Source organism: Fukomys damarensis, unplaced genomic scaffold (assembly GCF_012274545.1).
Source record: "Fukomys damarensis isolate Sample0158 unplaced genomic scaffold, DMR_v1.0_HiC HiC_scaffold_38, whole genome shotgun sequence".
In the NCBI taxonomy this organism is placed as follows: domain Eukaryota; kingdom Metazoa; phylum Chordata; class Mammalia; order Rodentia; family Bathyergidae; genus Fukomys; species Fukomys damarensis.
Genome location: NW_022900950.1, coordinates 36,381,604 through 36,397,599, shown reverse-complemented (window position 1 = coordinate 36,397,599; position 15,996 = coordinate 36,381,604). Strand labels below are relative to the sequence as shown.

Here is a 15,996-nt window from a genome sequence, read left to right as displayed (position 1 = left end):
TACTTAATCAGCAGACTAAGTAGCACAAGGTAGGAAGTTAGGATTTAGCAAGGTAAATTCTCATCTCTGTGGAACTTCTCTCCAAGTCTGTTAAAAGTGCGATGAGGAGCTGGGAATTTAGCTCAGTGGTTCCACTGCCTGCCTCGAGAGCGCAAGGTCCTGAGTTCAATCCCCAGTGCAAATTAAAAAAAAAAAACACGTTATGAGGATGAGAACTAGTTGCCCTGAGGGTATAGATAAATCATATGCTATAAAGAACACTTGCTTTTCCCACCTTTGCCTACTTGGGTGTAAACCACATCCCGGAGAAATAAGCTGAGTCAGAAGGGAACTCTAAAATTCACCATCATTTTGTTCAGTGGGTTAGCACATAATTTTTTCTGTAACGTCAAGCCAATAAAAAAAAATTTCCTTCATAATTCTCCTCTTTCTTCACCTTTATGCTGTTCTTTCTAGTAAGGAAAACGAGCTTTCACAGAAAAAAATGAAATAAACACAAAGCTTCAGTTACAGTTGAAATTAGGCTTTCCCCATTTGTCTCAAAACCTGTCCATACCTTAATCCCTTCCCTTTAAATTAACAAATACTAGGGCGCTTACTATACACACCTGATTTGACAAGATGCATCAATTGCCAATGTTCACACATTCAATTCAGTCTAAATGTATACCCAATGCCAATTCTGCCTATTTTGTGGTACCTTATATATAGGTAAGTGTTGGTCAGCTTTCTCGTTACTGGGACAAAATACCTGATACCCACAACTTACAGGAGGAGAGGTTTATTTAGCTCACAGTTTCAGAGGTTTCAGTGTATCACTGACTGGCTCCAAAGCAGAAACATCATGGTAGAAGGGTACAGTGAAGTAAAGTTGCTCCCTTCATGATGGCTGGGAAGCAGAGCACAGGGGCTGAGCACCAGTGAGAACTATAACATCCACAGACACAATCCCATCGAACTAGGCCCATCTTCCAAAAGCAAACTCAGTTATGAACATCTTTAGATTAATTCACTGATGAGTATAGCATCCCCATGATTTAATCACTCTTCATGAGTCCCTTAACTCAGACAAGCTATCAATTAAGATTAACTGGCACAGATATATTTTTATTTTGTTGAATCTCAGGGACAATAAATGAATAAATTTCCACACATTCTATAACTTTCCCTCAAAATCAATTCACTCAATTTAATAATTCAAAACATAATATGTACATATATATTTTATTTAGGGGATATACTATGAGTTATTTTAAGAATAGGGTATGCAAAGTATAGTATTCAATGTAACAGCAAATATTCAATATCATTTAATTCTGAGAGACAACTGAAAAATACTCCACATGTAAATCAAATTATGTAAGCACTTCAATTCCACATTAAAGCAACAGACTTTTAAATGCCAACCTTTCAACTTTGCCCTCATAGTCCTACAAATATATTGATGTTTCTTTAAAATAAAGGGTATTAGGAAAGACAATCTAAAATGAAAATATAAACAAATGTGTCTAATAAAACTTGTTTAAAGTGCCAACTAAGCTATTATAAATTGTAAATAACCTTCATACCTGTCTCTAAGCATGGACAGATATGTTACATACATACACACACATGTATCCATATTTATTTACCCACAAGCGTATGGTAATTTACAGATTAGGGGTTTTTTTTCCTCATTGAGTTTATTGGTACATTTTAGGTATACAGTACAGTTACATTCATTATTGGGATCATGTACGTTTACACGACAGGTCTTGGTTCTCATTTTTTCCCCTTGTCCCTGCCCTCCCTTGGTGCAGCAGTAATTGTCTCCAGGAAAAGGAATATGGTTGGGATGCATTCAGCGGCAAATTTTCTCTTTACCCTATGTACTTTGGCACTCTAGATTATTTTTTACAATGAGAATACATTATATTATTGCATAATTTAAAAATAAATAAGTTAAATTTTTAAAAAGTTATTATAAATTGTGCTGTTATAAACACTGGTATAATACAAGCTACAGTATGATGTCTTAAGTTCTTTGGGGAAGATACCTACAAGAGAGATAGATGGGTCATATGGAATTTCTGATTTTAATTCTTTGAGAAAGCTCCATACTGATTGCCATAATGGTTGGAATTACTGAAATGGACATTTCCACCAACAGTACATACATACCAATGTTCACAACAACGCAATAATACCTAAATCCTGGAAGCAGCCTGTATACCCAACAGGCAACTGGATAAACAGTGTGGTATCTATAAAAAATGGAGTATTACTCAGTTATAAAGAACAGACTGGAGAAATGTGTAGGAAAATGGATGCACGTGGAAAATGTAACATTTAGTATAATAAACCATAAGCTATATACCATATGGTATCTCTCATTTGAAAAAAGCAAAGTACAGACAAAAAGATTAATAAAGAGTGGATAGGCTGGGCGTGGTGGCGCACACCTGTAATCCAAGCACTTGGGAGGCTGAGGCAGGAGGATCGCTGCAAGTGTGAGACCAGCCTGGGCTACATAGTGAGTTCCAGGTCAGTCTCAACTACATAGTGAGACCCTGTCTCAAAAAACCAAACAGTGGATAGAAGGAGGCAGGGACATGGATATCTTGCAAATGGGAAGAGGTCCAAGGGACTAAGAGTGAGGGCTAAGGGGGAAGGGAAGAGGAAGTAAGTAAAACAAAGATATGCCATGTACAGGAACCTAATAATCTCAATTAATGTAAACATTACATGCCATAAACATGACCTAAGATGAATAATATCAACAAGAATGGAAACGAGGAAAAGTGAATGGGGGGATTAAAAAAAAACACAAGTTGCATCATATCATGTACTTGTCCCCATCCCCCAAGATGATTATAAATTGCATGTACTGCAAACATGTACTCATGAAATACCGTATTTTTTAAAAACTCCAATTATGAAATCAACTGTGCCACACAGATAGTTTTGACCTAGAAACATGTGCTGCTCTGGGAACATACTGTATTCCGTGGATATTCAGTACATGGATATAGTTATATACCGTGTGTGTGTGTGTGTGTGTGTGTGTGTGTGTGTGTGTGTGTGTGCGTGCGCGCGCGCGCAGCCAAACTTATCTAATCTGACTGGGAAAGCTACAGCACTATTTCATGAGAAAGTTATGCTCTGAATTCAGTCTAACATATCAGTTCCACACAATAACTTTCTACTCTTGCAATACTAATGACTGCTACAAAACTCTGGTATGTTTCACATACCATTTAAGTAATACCTTTGTTCTATTTATCAGTAGTTTTTAGAATCAGTTCACATGTAAAGAAAATTCTACCTAACTTGAAGAGCTAGTTTTGTTCACCCTCTTTTTCAGAGGAAAAGGAGCCACCGGTTGCTCTGTATAAACAAGCATACTAAGCCAAATAAAACTAATGAGATGAACAGCTAAGTTAGAAGTGATGAAATAAAAGTAAGATCAACATCCTATGACTATGGCATCATCTGATGGGTGGCATGACCACCCATCAGATCTTTTCTGCAAACATAGGAATGAAAGATACATATCAAGAAGCAGGCAATAACACGTAACAAATGATGAGTTATTCCACTGATATCATGGGACTTTGAAATAATGATCAATAGCTGTTACCTCTAAACAGCAGCTCAACTTCCACTTACTGGAAATATGGGAATAGAGAAAAGATGTATTTCTGTTAAGACAAGTATTCCATGATCTCTTACTTCCCTTTGTCAAGTAAAGCATTATTTCTAAAAACTGGTCTAGTATCCTTAACCACCCAAACAAGTAAATAAAGAGTATTGTGAATAGTCCTACTGAGTTACTTTGAAATTTCTCACTGTATCTTAAATACATGTAAATTGTTTATTCTGTGCCACTATATACCAAGATTGTCTCCATCAAAATCTTTAAGCAAAATAATAATTCAGAAAACTATGACGTGTTTATCCTCGCTATCACCAATCTTCTGAATTAGTGCTACTATTAGGAAAGGAGAATCTACCTTGAACAATAGAGAATTAACATAACCCAGACAGTTTTTCCTCAAAACTTAAGATTCCAATAGTACATCACTCAAGAAACAGTATGTGGAAAAAAAAAAGAAAGAAAGAAAGAAAGAAAGAGTATGTGTCCAAAGTACTTATCAGAGTAAGCTCAACTCACGATCTGATGTGTGGGAAATCCTCTTCAATTTTGCTTCCTGTGTTTTTGAATATTTGTAGTGCAGCTTCTGCTACTTTTTCATCATCCATTTTCAGACAAGCCAGAAGCGATTCAAATGTTTCAGCAGAATGAAATGAGATAGGGTGTGTAAATGAAAGCACCTACAAAGTAAGTCATAAAATTTACTTGTAAAACCTTTTCATCTTTATAATAAAAATGTTAAATATTACATTTAGAAATATTTCAAATCAATTTTTAAATTAACAAAAACTGAGCAGCGCCAGGGATTTAGCTCAGCGGTTCGGTGGCCTGCCTTGCAAGTGCAAGGACCCAAGTTCAATCCCCAGTACAAAAAAATAAATAAATAACTTAGTAGCTTATGTATAAAATTTTTTAATTACATATATGAAAGAAATATTTATGTAAAATTTCAGGATAAAAAAAAATCACATTTCTTCCAAAACTAAATCTCATGTTGATATAATTCTAACCAAAATAAATGGATTTTGATTACTATTTAAGGGTTTGGAGGAGGGAGTAGGAGGAAAGGGGACATGAAAACAGAATTTTTTACAATGTCTCTATTCTTCTAAGTAAAAGTCATTAGAAAAGTGATGCTAAAAACATTGTTTTGACAATAAGTAAACTAAAGGGGTGAAATACCAGACAGTAAAAGATACTATAAAGTTACAATAGCTAAATCAGCATGGCAATAATTTTGGAAGAATCATAAAGAAGAACAAGTAAATCAACCAATAGATTCTAGCATATATAAAAGCCTAGACTACATAGGCAATAAATTATAAAGAAGGCAACAGCAAATAAATGAATAATCCTGAAACAACTATTTAGCTATTGAAAGAAAATCAAGTTAGATATAAACACTATCAAAATAAAATTCACATGGTGTTTAAGATTTTTAAAATCAAAAACAATAGGGGCCGGGGATTTAGCTCAGCGGTTCTGTGGCCTGCCTTGTAAATGCAAGGACCTGAGTTTGATCCCCGGTACCAAAAAACAAAACAAAACAAAACAAAAACCCAATAAAACCCCTTTAAATATAATTGTTTCAAGCATTAGGCAATAGGATTCAAATGTGGAATGTTAAAAAAAACAGAAAAATATACTCTTGTATAAAGTCATATTTATAATTTATAAGTCTTAAACAATATATTATTTAGATTAACAAAAACATAGTAACAACAAATAGCAAGAGGATTAATAAGTCAAAATTTACAACAATTATTGGGGGACCCTGGAGCGGGGTAAAACCACTCAGGGAACTTCCACAGTAGTTTTAACACTTAATGATTTACAGTCTACTCATTTTTTTACTGGTATTCATTTTGTTACTATACTTATAATTTATGTATAAGAGAATGTATTCTTATTTGCCAAATATTTCCATGAAAAAACAAAATAAAAGGCTCATTAAATGTTTTTTTTTTTTTTAATACAAAAGACTGAGATGTCAGCAGATATACGAACAAAGGCTTAATACAATGAATTCACCATAGGGAAAACACAAACAATTGACACATGAAAAGTGTATTTCACTGGTTATAACTGTGTAATATAAACATCAATTTTTGCCAATCAGATTAGCAAATTTTTTAAAATTCACAATATTCATGCTTATAAAAATGAGGGAAAGCCAGGCATGGTGGTGCATGCCTGTAATCCCAGCACTCAAGAGGCTGAGGCGGGAGGATCACTCTGAGTTGAAGACCAGCCTGGACTACAGAGTGAGTTCCAGGTCAGTCTCATACATACACAGTGAGATCCTGCCTCAAAAAAACAAAAAACAAAACAAAACAAAATGAGGGAAATGGGTACCTTCATCCATTATTGATGGAATTACACATTTTTTCCATAAAAATTTCCAATTTTTCCATAAAAGGATATGGGGAGGATAGATTTAGGTAAGAATGAGATAGAGATAGAGATACAGATCTAGATATAGAGTTATCTCCAAGAAGTTTAAAGTCATCATTCTCTTCAACCCAGTAATACCTTCCCACTTTTCAAATAAATATTACCAAGAAATACATACACAGAAATACTTTAGTACTGTTTATATGAATAACTGAAAAATTTAAATATCCAACAATATGAAAACAGTAGCAATATGATACTGCAAAGGTGGACTAATAACCAATTCAAAAAAATGCTTGTTATTTTTACAATGAGTCAGGCACTGTGCTAAGAAATTATATGCATGATTTAATTTAGTCCTCTGTGATATATACATTATTTTCTCCATTATAAAGAGGTAGAAGCAAATAGTATATCCAAACACATATTACTATTAATGTACTAGTACATGACTTTAGCTAGCAAACAACAGCCAAAAATCAGAACCACTCATAAACACTTTTTTAAAAACATTGTGTTAAAAATCACTGGGAATTGGGAAGCTGGGCATAGTGGTACATGCCTCTACTTCCAGCACTGAGGAGGCTGAGGCAGGAAGATCACCACCAATTCATAACCAGGGGCTACATGATGAGACATTGTCTCAGAAAAAAAACAAAACAAAATTAAAAGCCAGTGGGAAAAAATGCTTATGCTAGCTGGGTATGGTGGCAGAGCTGACAATTCCAGAACTCTGGGAGGCTAAAAGGAAGATCACAAGCTTGATTTCAGGCTGGACAATTTAGAACTTATCTAAAACAACTAAAAATAAAAATATAGCTCAGCATGAACACTTTAGGTTCAACCCCTAGTACCACACCCTGCCCCAAAAAAGACATATTTTAAAATTAAATGATACACAAAACTGTATTTTTTAAAGATTAGAAGAAAACCAAAAAACTAATGTTTATGAAGGGCTTTGTTAATGTTTTCTGGGTTTTTTTAAAGCACTTTATTTTGCTCTTTGTGGTTTGCGTTTCTCATATAAAATAAACTGACATTTAAGTTTGACTCACTAATACCTTAAATTATACTTTTGCTCTAACTTAACTGATACTAAGCTGAATAATAGAATGTAAACCTGAAAATAGTGAGTGCATTCCTTTTTATTTCTTTATTTTGAGGTGCTAGGGATCAAACCGAGGATCTTGCCCATGCTAAGCAAGCTATAATCTCAGTCCATGCATTTTGTAAATTACCTACAACAACTGAAAAATAATCACCTTCAGTTATGTAAATTCAAGAAGCAAACTTTAGGAATAAATAATATAAACTTACATGTTTAACAGTTACCTAATTAATTTTAAATAGATATTTACCTTAAGCAGTTCAAGACCTGCCCGGATAGCTTGATCAGTTGGAACACCCTCATCTTCATCATCTGCTGTTCCATCTATTGATTTGTTCACTTGCTTAATAAGTGCACTAAAATATAACAGGTAAAATTATTATTTTACAGTCAATTTATTAGCAATATCAAAGACAAATTCCTTTGTATATACACATCACATACAAATATACCATAGCTCTTTCCCAAAAATTATAAAATAACAAATAACTAATAAAATACTTTGAGCCTCTTTTTAGTTGTTCTCCTTTATCCATTCAAATGCAGTCAAAATGATGTTTAATTTTCTTTTTAATTAATTCTATCTATATTTTTCTTAATGTTTTTTCCCAAACACATGAATGACTGATTATATTTTAATTACCTAACATTCATCATTAATGCAATTAGTAGAGGATATTTACTGAAATAAAGGTAAAAAGACAACATTAAGCATTTTCAAATTATTTATCACACATTCGAATGTCTCAGGCACAGCTGTTAAGAGCCAGAAATGCCAAGCCTACTAGTAATAAAAGTACAAAAACATTAGAAAAACAACAGCCAACAGATGAAAAAGTGAACTCAGTTTCAAGCTTCCTTCTAAAAACAAAAGCTATGAATCTTTAAAATAAATAACTGAGGCCAGGGATTTAGCTCAGTGGTTCCGCCACCTGCTTCACAAGTGCAAGGTCCCAAGTTCGATCCCCAGCACCATAAATAAATAGATAGATAGATAGATAGATAGATAGATAGATAGATAGATAGCTGAAATGCACTGAAAATTATCTAAAATAATCACTAAAACTCATGGATTTTGTTTTTAAAAAAAACAGAAAGTCTATAAAAATAAAAAATACTATTTCTATGCCAAGTTCCTTAAAATACTTCTACAGAAAAAATATATACTCAATTTTTTCCTCTTTATTTGTTTTTTGTTTCTGCAGTACTGGATATTCAACTCAGGGCCTTAAACAAGGCAGGTGCTCTACCACTGAGCTACATTCCCAGATCTTTATTTTTTCATTGTTGAAACAGGGTTTCACTATGTTGCCTAGTCAGGCCTCAAGTTTGCAATCCTTCTATCTCAACCTTCTGAGTAGCTGAGATTATAGGCATGTGCCACAAAAACAACCTGTATCCAAATTTAATGTCAAATTAGGAGTCAAGTGCATCTGTCTCTCTTATAAGCACCACTGAAATTTTATCTTCAAGTGTATTTCTGAGATTGTTTTCTCTTTTTTCATAATTTTCCCTAATTAATTCATTATCATATCCTAAACTACCCCCAGTAAAATCTTCCCAATATTCTCTTCCCATATTTTCAGCAGTACTAAAATTTTTCACCTAAATAAAAGTACCACAAGAATGAAAAATAGTACATATCCAAAGATAAAAATTTTAATTTTTTTTCCATGCTAAGTGTATGATGCTCTTAGTCTAGTGAAGGAAGGCCATAAATAAGTGAACAAACATGTTTTAAAAAAAAAAGTCATCAGAGAACAATATGGACTATGACAAGGATAGGGATTTAGCTCAGTGGTGCCACCGCCTGCCTCACAAGTGCAAGGTCCTGAGTTCAATCCCCGGTAACAAAAAAAAAAAGACCATGACAAAAACTGAAGTTCCTTAGATAGAACAACTGGGAAAAGTAATTGCTGTTTCTGAAGTACAATTTAGCCATTAACTAAAGAACAGATACAACATTCAAAATAAAACACTACGAAAAACATCAGCCTGAAATACTAAAAGTTTCAACTATTAAAACAAAATCCCTAAAAATTCAGAGAGGTGACACCAACATAATGCTCAAAAAGCAATAGTGCATTCCTGTATTAGCCGAAGACACCTAAAATGCAAAAAGGGAGAAAATTACAATGACAAGTCAACATATACAAGATACTAGAAATAAAAATTTATAATGCACAGAATCTGTATGTCACCCCATGTGAGGAAAGATGCAATAAATGCATTCATTCTATGACTCACCAGGAAGAATTAATGTTTGAAAACAACCAATAAATTTTAAGGAAAGCAGGATAAATGAACATCCCCTATGAGATTTTTTAAAAGTATAAAAAAACGGTAAGAAGCAGAGACCAAAAATAAAATCCAATAAAGGCCCACACTACATAAGAAGTTATTATTTAATAACAAAACATCTCACCAGGCACAGTAATATACACCAGTAATACCAGCACTTGGGAGGCTGAGGCAAGAAGATTGTTGCAAGTTTAAGGCCAGTCTGGGCTAGAGTGAGTTCAAGGCCAGCCTAAGCTACAGTCTCAAAAAAAGGGAAACATCTCAATTAAATTCAATTCAAATGGAAACAAATTGATTTTTCAACAAATGAAGTTGATATAACTAGCTATGATGTGCCTTGAAAAAAGGTTGGATCTCTATGTCTATCTTACACTAAATTTCCAGACCAAATGCAAATTTAAATGTTAAAAAGCAGTTACCTAAGAGGATGATAAAAGCCAAAACTGAAAAGGATATAATGAACAGAATTATAGAATTTAATTTATATTAATGTTAAACACAGATTTGAAAGGCAAATAAACTGGCTTGATAGCCTTAACCTACAAAGTGCTCTTATTGCCAATTAGAAAAAGAACTCCTCAGAGGCCCTCATAGGAAAATAGTAGCCATTCATTCCTTAACAAGATGCAATTAGCCAAGAAGTATTTTGGGATAAAGTTTTACCTTATTAATAACTTCCACTTTTAATTTTAAAAAAGAGTAACATCACTCATTTTCATTTATAAAATACAAAGACTGAAAAGACAAAAAGGTACTGTCAGACACTTGTCAGGTGTAGAGTCAGCTGAAATGGACTGACTGGTACAAGGGACTAAAAGCAGAATCTTTCTTGAAGCTATTTGTATAAAATGGCTCTGTAAACACTTCCTAGAGTTTCACTTGACATCGTTGTAATGATAGGTCCTAGTCTCAAGAGTAAGTAATTAGTTATAAATTGAAAAACTATTAGATTCCTCTAGACATATTTTAAGCACTAATTATTAAATATTACTCTTATGTTCTAACCCACCTTCTAGAGATCACTATGATCTCCCAACTGCTAAAGATAAAGGCCTGTTCTTAGTCCTTATCCATTACTCTGAAAACTTCTGATTTATTCTAAGTTTTAAAATTGCCATAATCTGGTCTTCTTATAGTTCTATAACTGCTCTCTTGTAAAAACAGGTCCATGAGTTTGTCTATAATCTTTTTGCTTTTTCTATATAATCTCAGCATTCCAATCCATTCCCAGATTAATATTAAACTCAATATTCTTTGACTTTAAAGAAATTTATTTGCCATGTCCAAGTAAGAAAGATAGCCTTCCTCATCTCCTTCAAAAACAGATCTCGTCATTGTTCTAGGTATCAGCATGCTCTTGATTATTTGGGTTTGAACTCTCATATATCTAACTCTGCCTCTTATTTCCTATAAGCAGTAGAATGGGTACAAAATTTTTTTTTCTCAGCACTCCTGTAAGTTCAAGACCAGCCTGAACAGCATATCTAGATCCTATCTCAAAAATAAACAAACATTTTGACAGATTTATACATGTATGTAATATACTTTGGTCATTTTTACCTTCCCCTTAATTTTATATTTCTTGGGATGATTTCAATGCATTCAATATATTCATATATATATATTGGTACCAGGGATCAAACTCAGGTCCTTGCGCTTGCAAGGCAGGCAGCAGAACCACTGAGCTAAATCCCCAGCCCAAATGGGCAATATCTTTGGTTGCTGTTTTAAAACCTCCCTCAGATACATTTTTTCCTTTCTATCCCACTATCATCTGTAGACAATCACAGTAACATCTTAACAGTCTCTCTCTTTTACTTCCCTCTTCCTATCCATCATCTCAACCATTTCTGGTTCTCAAAAAATCAAAGAATAAAGTAAAAGCTCTAAAGCTGGTACTTAATGGCATTACATAATCTGATCCAATCAGCTTTTCAAAGATCAATTCATATACCTCTCTGCACTGCAATTTAAACAGATGATGTTATGGCTGTGTCTAGATGCCCCCCACCAAAGCGTCATGTGGTCACAGGTGGGACTTTTTTCAGAGGTGGCTGGATTTAGAATGTGTGGTACTGAGATTGATTCAGAGTGCAATGCTAAGATTACAGCGGATCAATCCTGGGTGTGAGTGCTACAGACCCTAAGGGTGGGTAGCTTGGATAGGATATGAGAGACAGAAAGAGAGTCGCTGCTTGTTGCTGGCTGCTTGCTGCTTTACTTCACTACTTTGCAATACCTCTCAGACATGCTACCCTGCCTTGGAGCTGGTCAACTATGGAATGAAACCTCTACAAATTGTGAGTCAAATAAACCTTCCTTCTTTAACTTTGGAAGTTGGGTATTTTGTCTTAGCAACAGGAAAAGTAATGAAGACATATGACAATCATTTTCTAAATTTCCCTATTCTTTCTTATCCAGTGGGCTTGGTATATGCTTATCTCAACACCTAGAATATTCCTTTCTCCATTTCTGTAGAAACAAAAGTCTCACCCATCTTCACTCTTAGGTAAAGTATTACTTCTTGGGGATAGCCTCTTTCAGTTCTCTGAATTCTATCTGCACTTATCTTATGGAACTATAATATAATCTTTTTTTTTTTTTTGGTACTGGGGATTGAACTCGGGTCCTTGCACTTGCAATGCAGGCCACCAAACTGCTGAGCTAAATCCCTGGCCCTATAATATAATCTAATTAAAAATATCTATTCAACTACTAGACAGAAGACAAATAACCAGCAGAAGCCAGGCTTTGTGTTACATGCCTGTAATCCCAGAACTCGAGGCTGAGGCAGGAGGACTGTCACAAATCCAAGGCTAGCCTGGGCTACATACTGAGTTCAAAGCCAGCCTGTATTACACGAGACCTTGTCTCAAAAAAATCCAAAAGAGATGAAGAAAATACTCTTTGCCAATTCCTAACCAATATTATCTTGAATAGCGTATGCACTGAGATTATTTACTGAATAACAAATTTCAGTCTGATTTACATTCTTCATCTTATTGGCCATCTATATTTTATTTTGTTTTTGTTTTTTTAAAACTCAGAACCATTTCTTCAAATGAAAACTGATGCAGGAGCTCAAAGTGACTGGCAGATAATTAAAGTAGGGCCTCTCTATTTGGACCAATATCAGAGGAAAGACCAAAAGCTATACCCTATCTATCCCTTTCCTAACAAAGTCAACTTTACAGTCTAACATACACTCCCAAAGGACATTACTGATGACTAGAAAATTAGTAAAATTTATTAAAACTAATTTAAAATTTTAGGGCAAAGTTTAAAAACAGAAAAAGCTCTTCCAACATTTCATAAAAGGAATGCAGGCATAAAATAATTTTCCAACATCTCACAGTTCATTAGGACAAAAGCTAAAATTCTAAATGAGCTGTTTTATTTTTTTTTCTCATTGAGTTTATTGGTACATTTTAGTTATACAGTACAGTTACATTCATCATTGGGATCTTGTACCTTTACATGACAGGTCTTGGTTGTTATTTTGTTCCCTTACCGCTACCCTCCCTTCACCCCCTCCTCCCTTCTCTATTTACAAATACTTTATTTCTATTTTTTCATTTTCTCAGATTTTTTTCTTTTCCCTTATTTCCTTTGCCCCACCCTTCCCACTTCCTCTACACCTTTAGCCCTTTTCTTCCTATTTCACATTGTCAATTATACCATTACGATCTTAATGTACAATTACAGTTTTTCACACCAGAGAAACTATTTGGTATTTACACGTGTAACTCATTTATTTCACTTAAAGAGTATATCCTCAATATGCATCCATTTTCCTATGCATAACTCTAATTTCTCATTCTTTATGACTGAGGAGTATTCCATTTTATAGAAAAACCACATCTTTATCCAGTCTCCAACTGATGGGCAAATGGGCTGCTTCCAAGTTTTAGCTATTACAAACGAGATTGTTTTAAAAACTAACATTTTCAGTTCTCTCAAGTATCTAAAAATGCACCATATTTTCCCTTGCAACAGTTCCGCCTAGTTTTCCTGAGGTGGTAACTAAAACTTGTTTATATTACATATCCTATCCTACCTGTGCAAGCAAACAAACAAAAAAAAAGAGTTCCTGGTACACTGTAACCATGTAAAAAATAGGCTTTGATTCACAATTTCTCACACAATTTGAACCAGCACTTAAAATAAAAATCAAGAAAAGGTAAATATATTAAGATATACATAGATAAGTGCACGTGTATACATAAGTACCTTTAGATGAGTATATATATATATACACAGATGAGTAGTTAGTTTGGGTGCCTTGCACATAGCAGGTTCCCTACAGTGACTGATCTCCATGGAGGAATGAGTAAATAATAATGAAAACTGAGTATAATTATACATAAATACCTGATAGATTCAGTATCTATGTGCACAGGTGCTATCCTCTCCAAGAGAAACTTGATCATTTCCAAAAAAGGATTTGTAGGCTGTTTAGGGTTTCCCAACTTCTTAGTTATTTCACGCTGTAATACAGATTTTTTGAAATGTTACAAAAATATACTTAATCAAATCACTACATCAAAATGTTAAGAACCTATAAATAATTAAAACCATATAATACTGGCGCTGAAATAAATACAAACTAAACAAGTCAAATTTTAAAACTATTTTAAAAATTGAGCAAATAAGAAATTCAGTATTTCAAGTAAACAGGAAAAGGGTAGATTTTTCAGCTTAACATAATGAAATAACCAGACAGACATTTGAAACAAAGTTAGGTCCCCCATCTAAAATAAGGGGTAAGAGAATAAACTAACTTTAAGAAGCAAAATTATCAAAAGAACCTGTTAAAATTATGTATTCCTGGAGCTCACTCTAAAGAGCCCTCATTTAGGAAACCTTGGGTGGAGTCAAGAATCATCTTTCTCTAAAAGTATCTCAGAAGATACAAGGATAACAGATTAAGAAACACTATAATGAGTATACTGGCTTGCAATAAAATGGTATTTCACAATCAGGACATCAAAGGTAAAAACCATGAAATATATAGTGATAGACTCAGCAGGATAGAAATAAAAGTTAAAATATGTCAATAACATCCTAAACAAAACAAAATGGCAAACTACAGTTGATGCAAAATTATTTCTAATTTGATAGGCAATGTTATATCACAAACTGACAAATAAAATAAATAATAGTCTATAAAAATAGGCAAAGAGGGTCGGGGATTTAGCTCAGCAATTCAGTGCCTGCCTTGCAAGCGCAAAGAGCAGAGTTCAATCCGTGGTACCAAAAAAATAAAAATAAAAATAGGCAAAGATTATAAACAGAAAACTCACCCAAAAAAATGAATGGTTATTAACTCAAGGAGAAAGGAAGGTCACACAACTAGCAGCCAACAAATATAATTCCTATAAAAGTAATTATGCTTTTGTTTTTAATTGGGTTTGTTTCTAGCAATGATACTAACAAATATTATGAATGAAGAAAATGTCCTTAGTTTCTTTAGTATGAAACTAATTGTATTCTGGAGAACAGTTGTTTTACATATAAAGGTTTTCTAAATGCACCATAGCACCATGGTTTATACATATAATTTCAGTATTCTGGAAGGCTGATGCGAGAGGATTGCAAATGAAAAGGGGGGTTACATACACAGGACATGGACTAAGCCAGACCCTGTCTAAAAGAAAAGAGATGGGGACAGTTTGAGCTGGGGATGCAGCTCAGTGCTAAAGTCCTATATTCAATGACCAGTACCACCAAGGAAAAAGACTTAACTTATGAAATTGTACTTCTAAAAATTTATAATAAATAATCAAGACTGTGACCAGATGTGGTGGTGCACACCTGCAAACCTAGCACTCAAGACTGAGCAGTAGGACTGCCATGAGTTTGAAAATACCCTGGACTACATAGTGAGTTCAAGACCAACCTGAACTACAAGTGAGACCCTATCTTAAAACAAAACCACAAAGATCATGTAAAAATGTTTACTTATAAAGATATTATACGGTTTTCTATATTAAATGAATAAGTGGGAGACAAATCTAAATGTATACCAGTGGACTATTCAGTAATTTACAGAACACATACCAAATGGTATGTAGCTATATAGCTATTAAAAATACTACAAAGGATTACATTAAGTAAAATGTACAAAACTGTATGTATAGTATCTATTCATTTTTGAAGGCTAGATCCCTTATTACATTAATAGTAATTGTCTCTATAGAGGAATTGTACCTTATCTGTACTGTTATTGATGTAACGTTTTCTAAATTTTATATAATAAATGTAAATTGCTTTAATTAAAGGGGGAGTCAAATAATTGTTTGAGGTCTTCTTCAGATATTAACTGTTTAATTTCTCTCCTTACCACACAACCTTCAGCCTGCTTGCAGGAGCATGTTGGGCTAACAAGTACTTCTAACTGTTTCCTTATTTTCTCATCATCTTCTAATACTTGTGTGAATTTCTTCATGAAATCCTGAGCCTTGCCAGGGTCTGGCAAATTTCCTTAAAATAAATGAAAATTCAATTAAAAAACAATGTTTTAAATTTCTCAAAAGTAACAATCAATACTTTTTTTTTT

At 33.8% G+C, this 15,996-nt stretch overlaps 1 protein-coding gene across 6 annotated transcripts in view; it reads right to left on the bottom strand.

Annotated features, from left to right (window-relative positions):
• The window catches only part of Pds5b (PDS5 cohesin associated factor B), a 112,915-nt gene that overhangs the window by 50,981 nt on the left and 45,938 nt on the right, over positions 1–15,996 (bottom strand). For all 6 annotated transcript variants that reach the window (XM_010623911.3, XM_010623908.3, XM_010623906.3 and 3 more), the window contains 4 exons: positions 15,781–15,920; positions 13,809–13,924; positions 7,387–7,492; positions 4,154–4,314 (listed from right to left, as the gene is read on the bottom strand). In XM_010623911.3, coding sequence (XP_010622213.1) covers positions 4,154–4,314; positions 7,387–7,492; positions 13,809–13,924; positions 15,781–15,920 — 523 coding nt within the window. The remainder of the gene's footprint in view (positions 1–4,153; positions 4,315–7,386; positions 7,493–13,808; positions 13,925–15,780; positions 15,921–15,996) is intronic.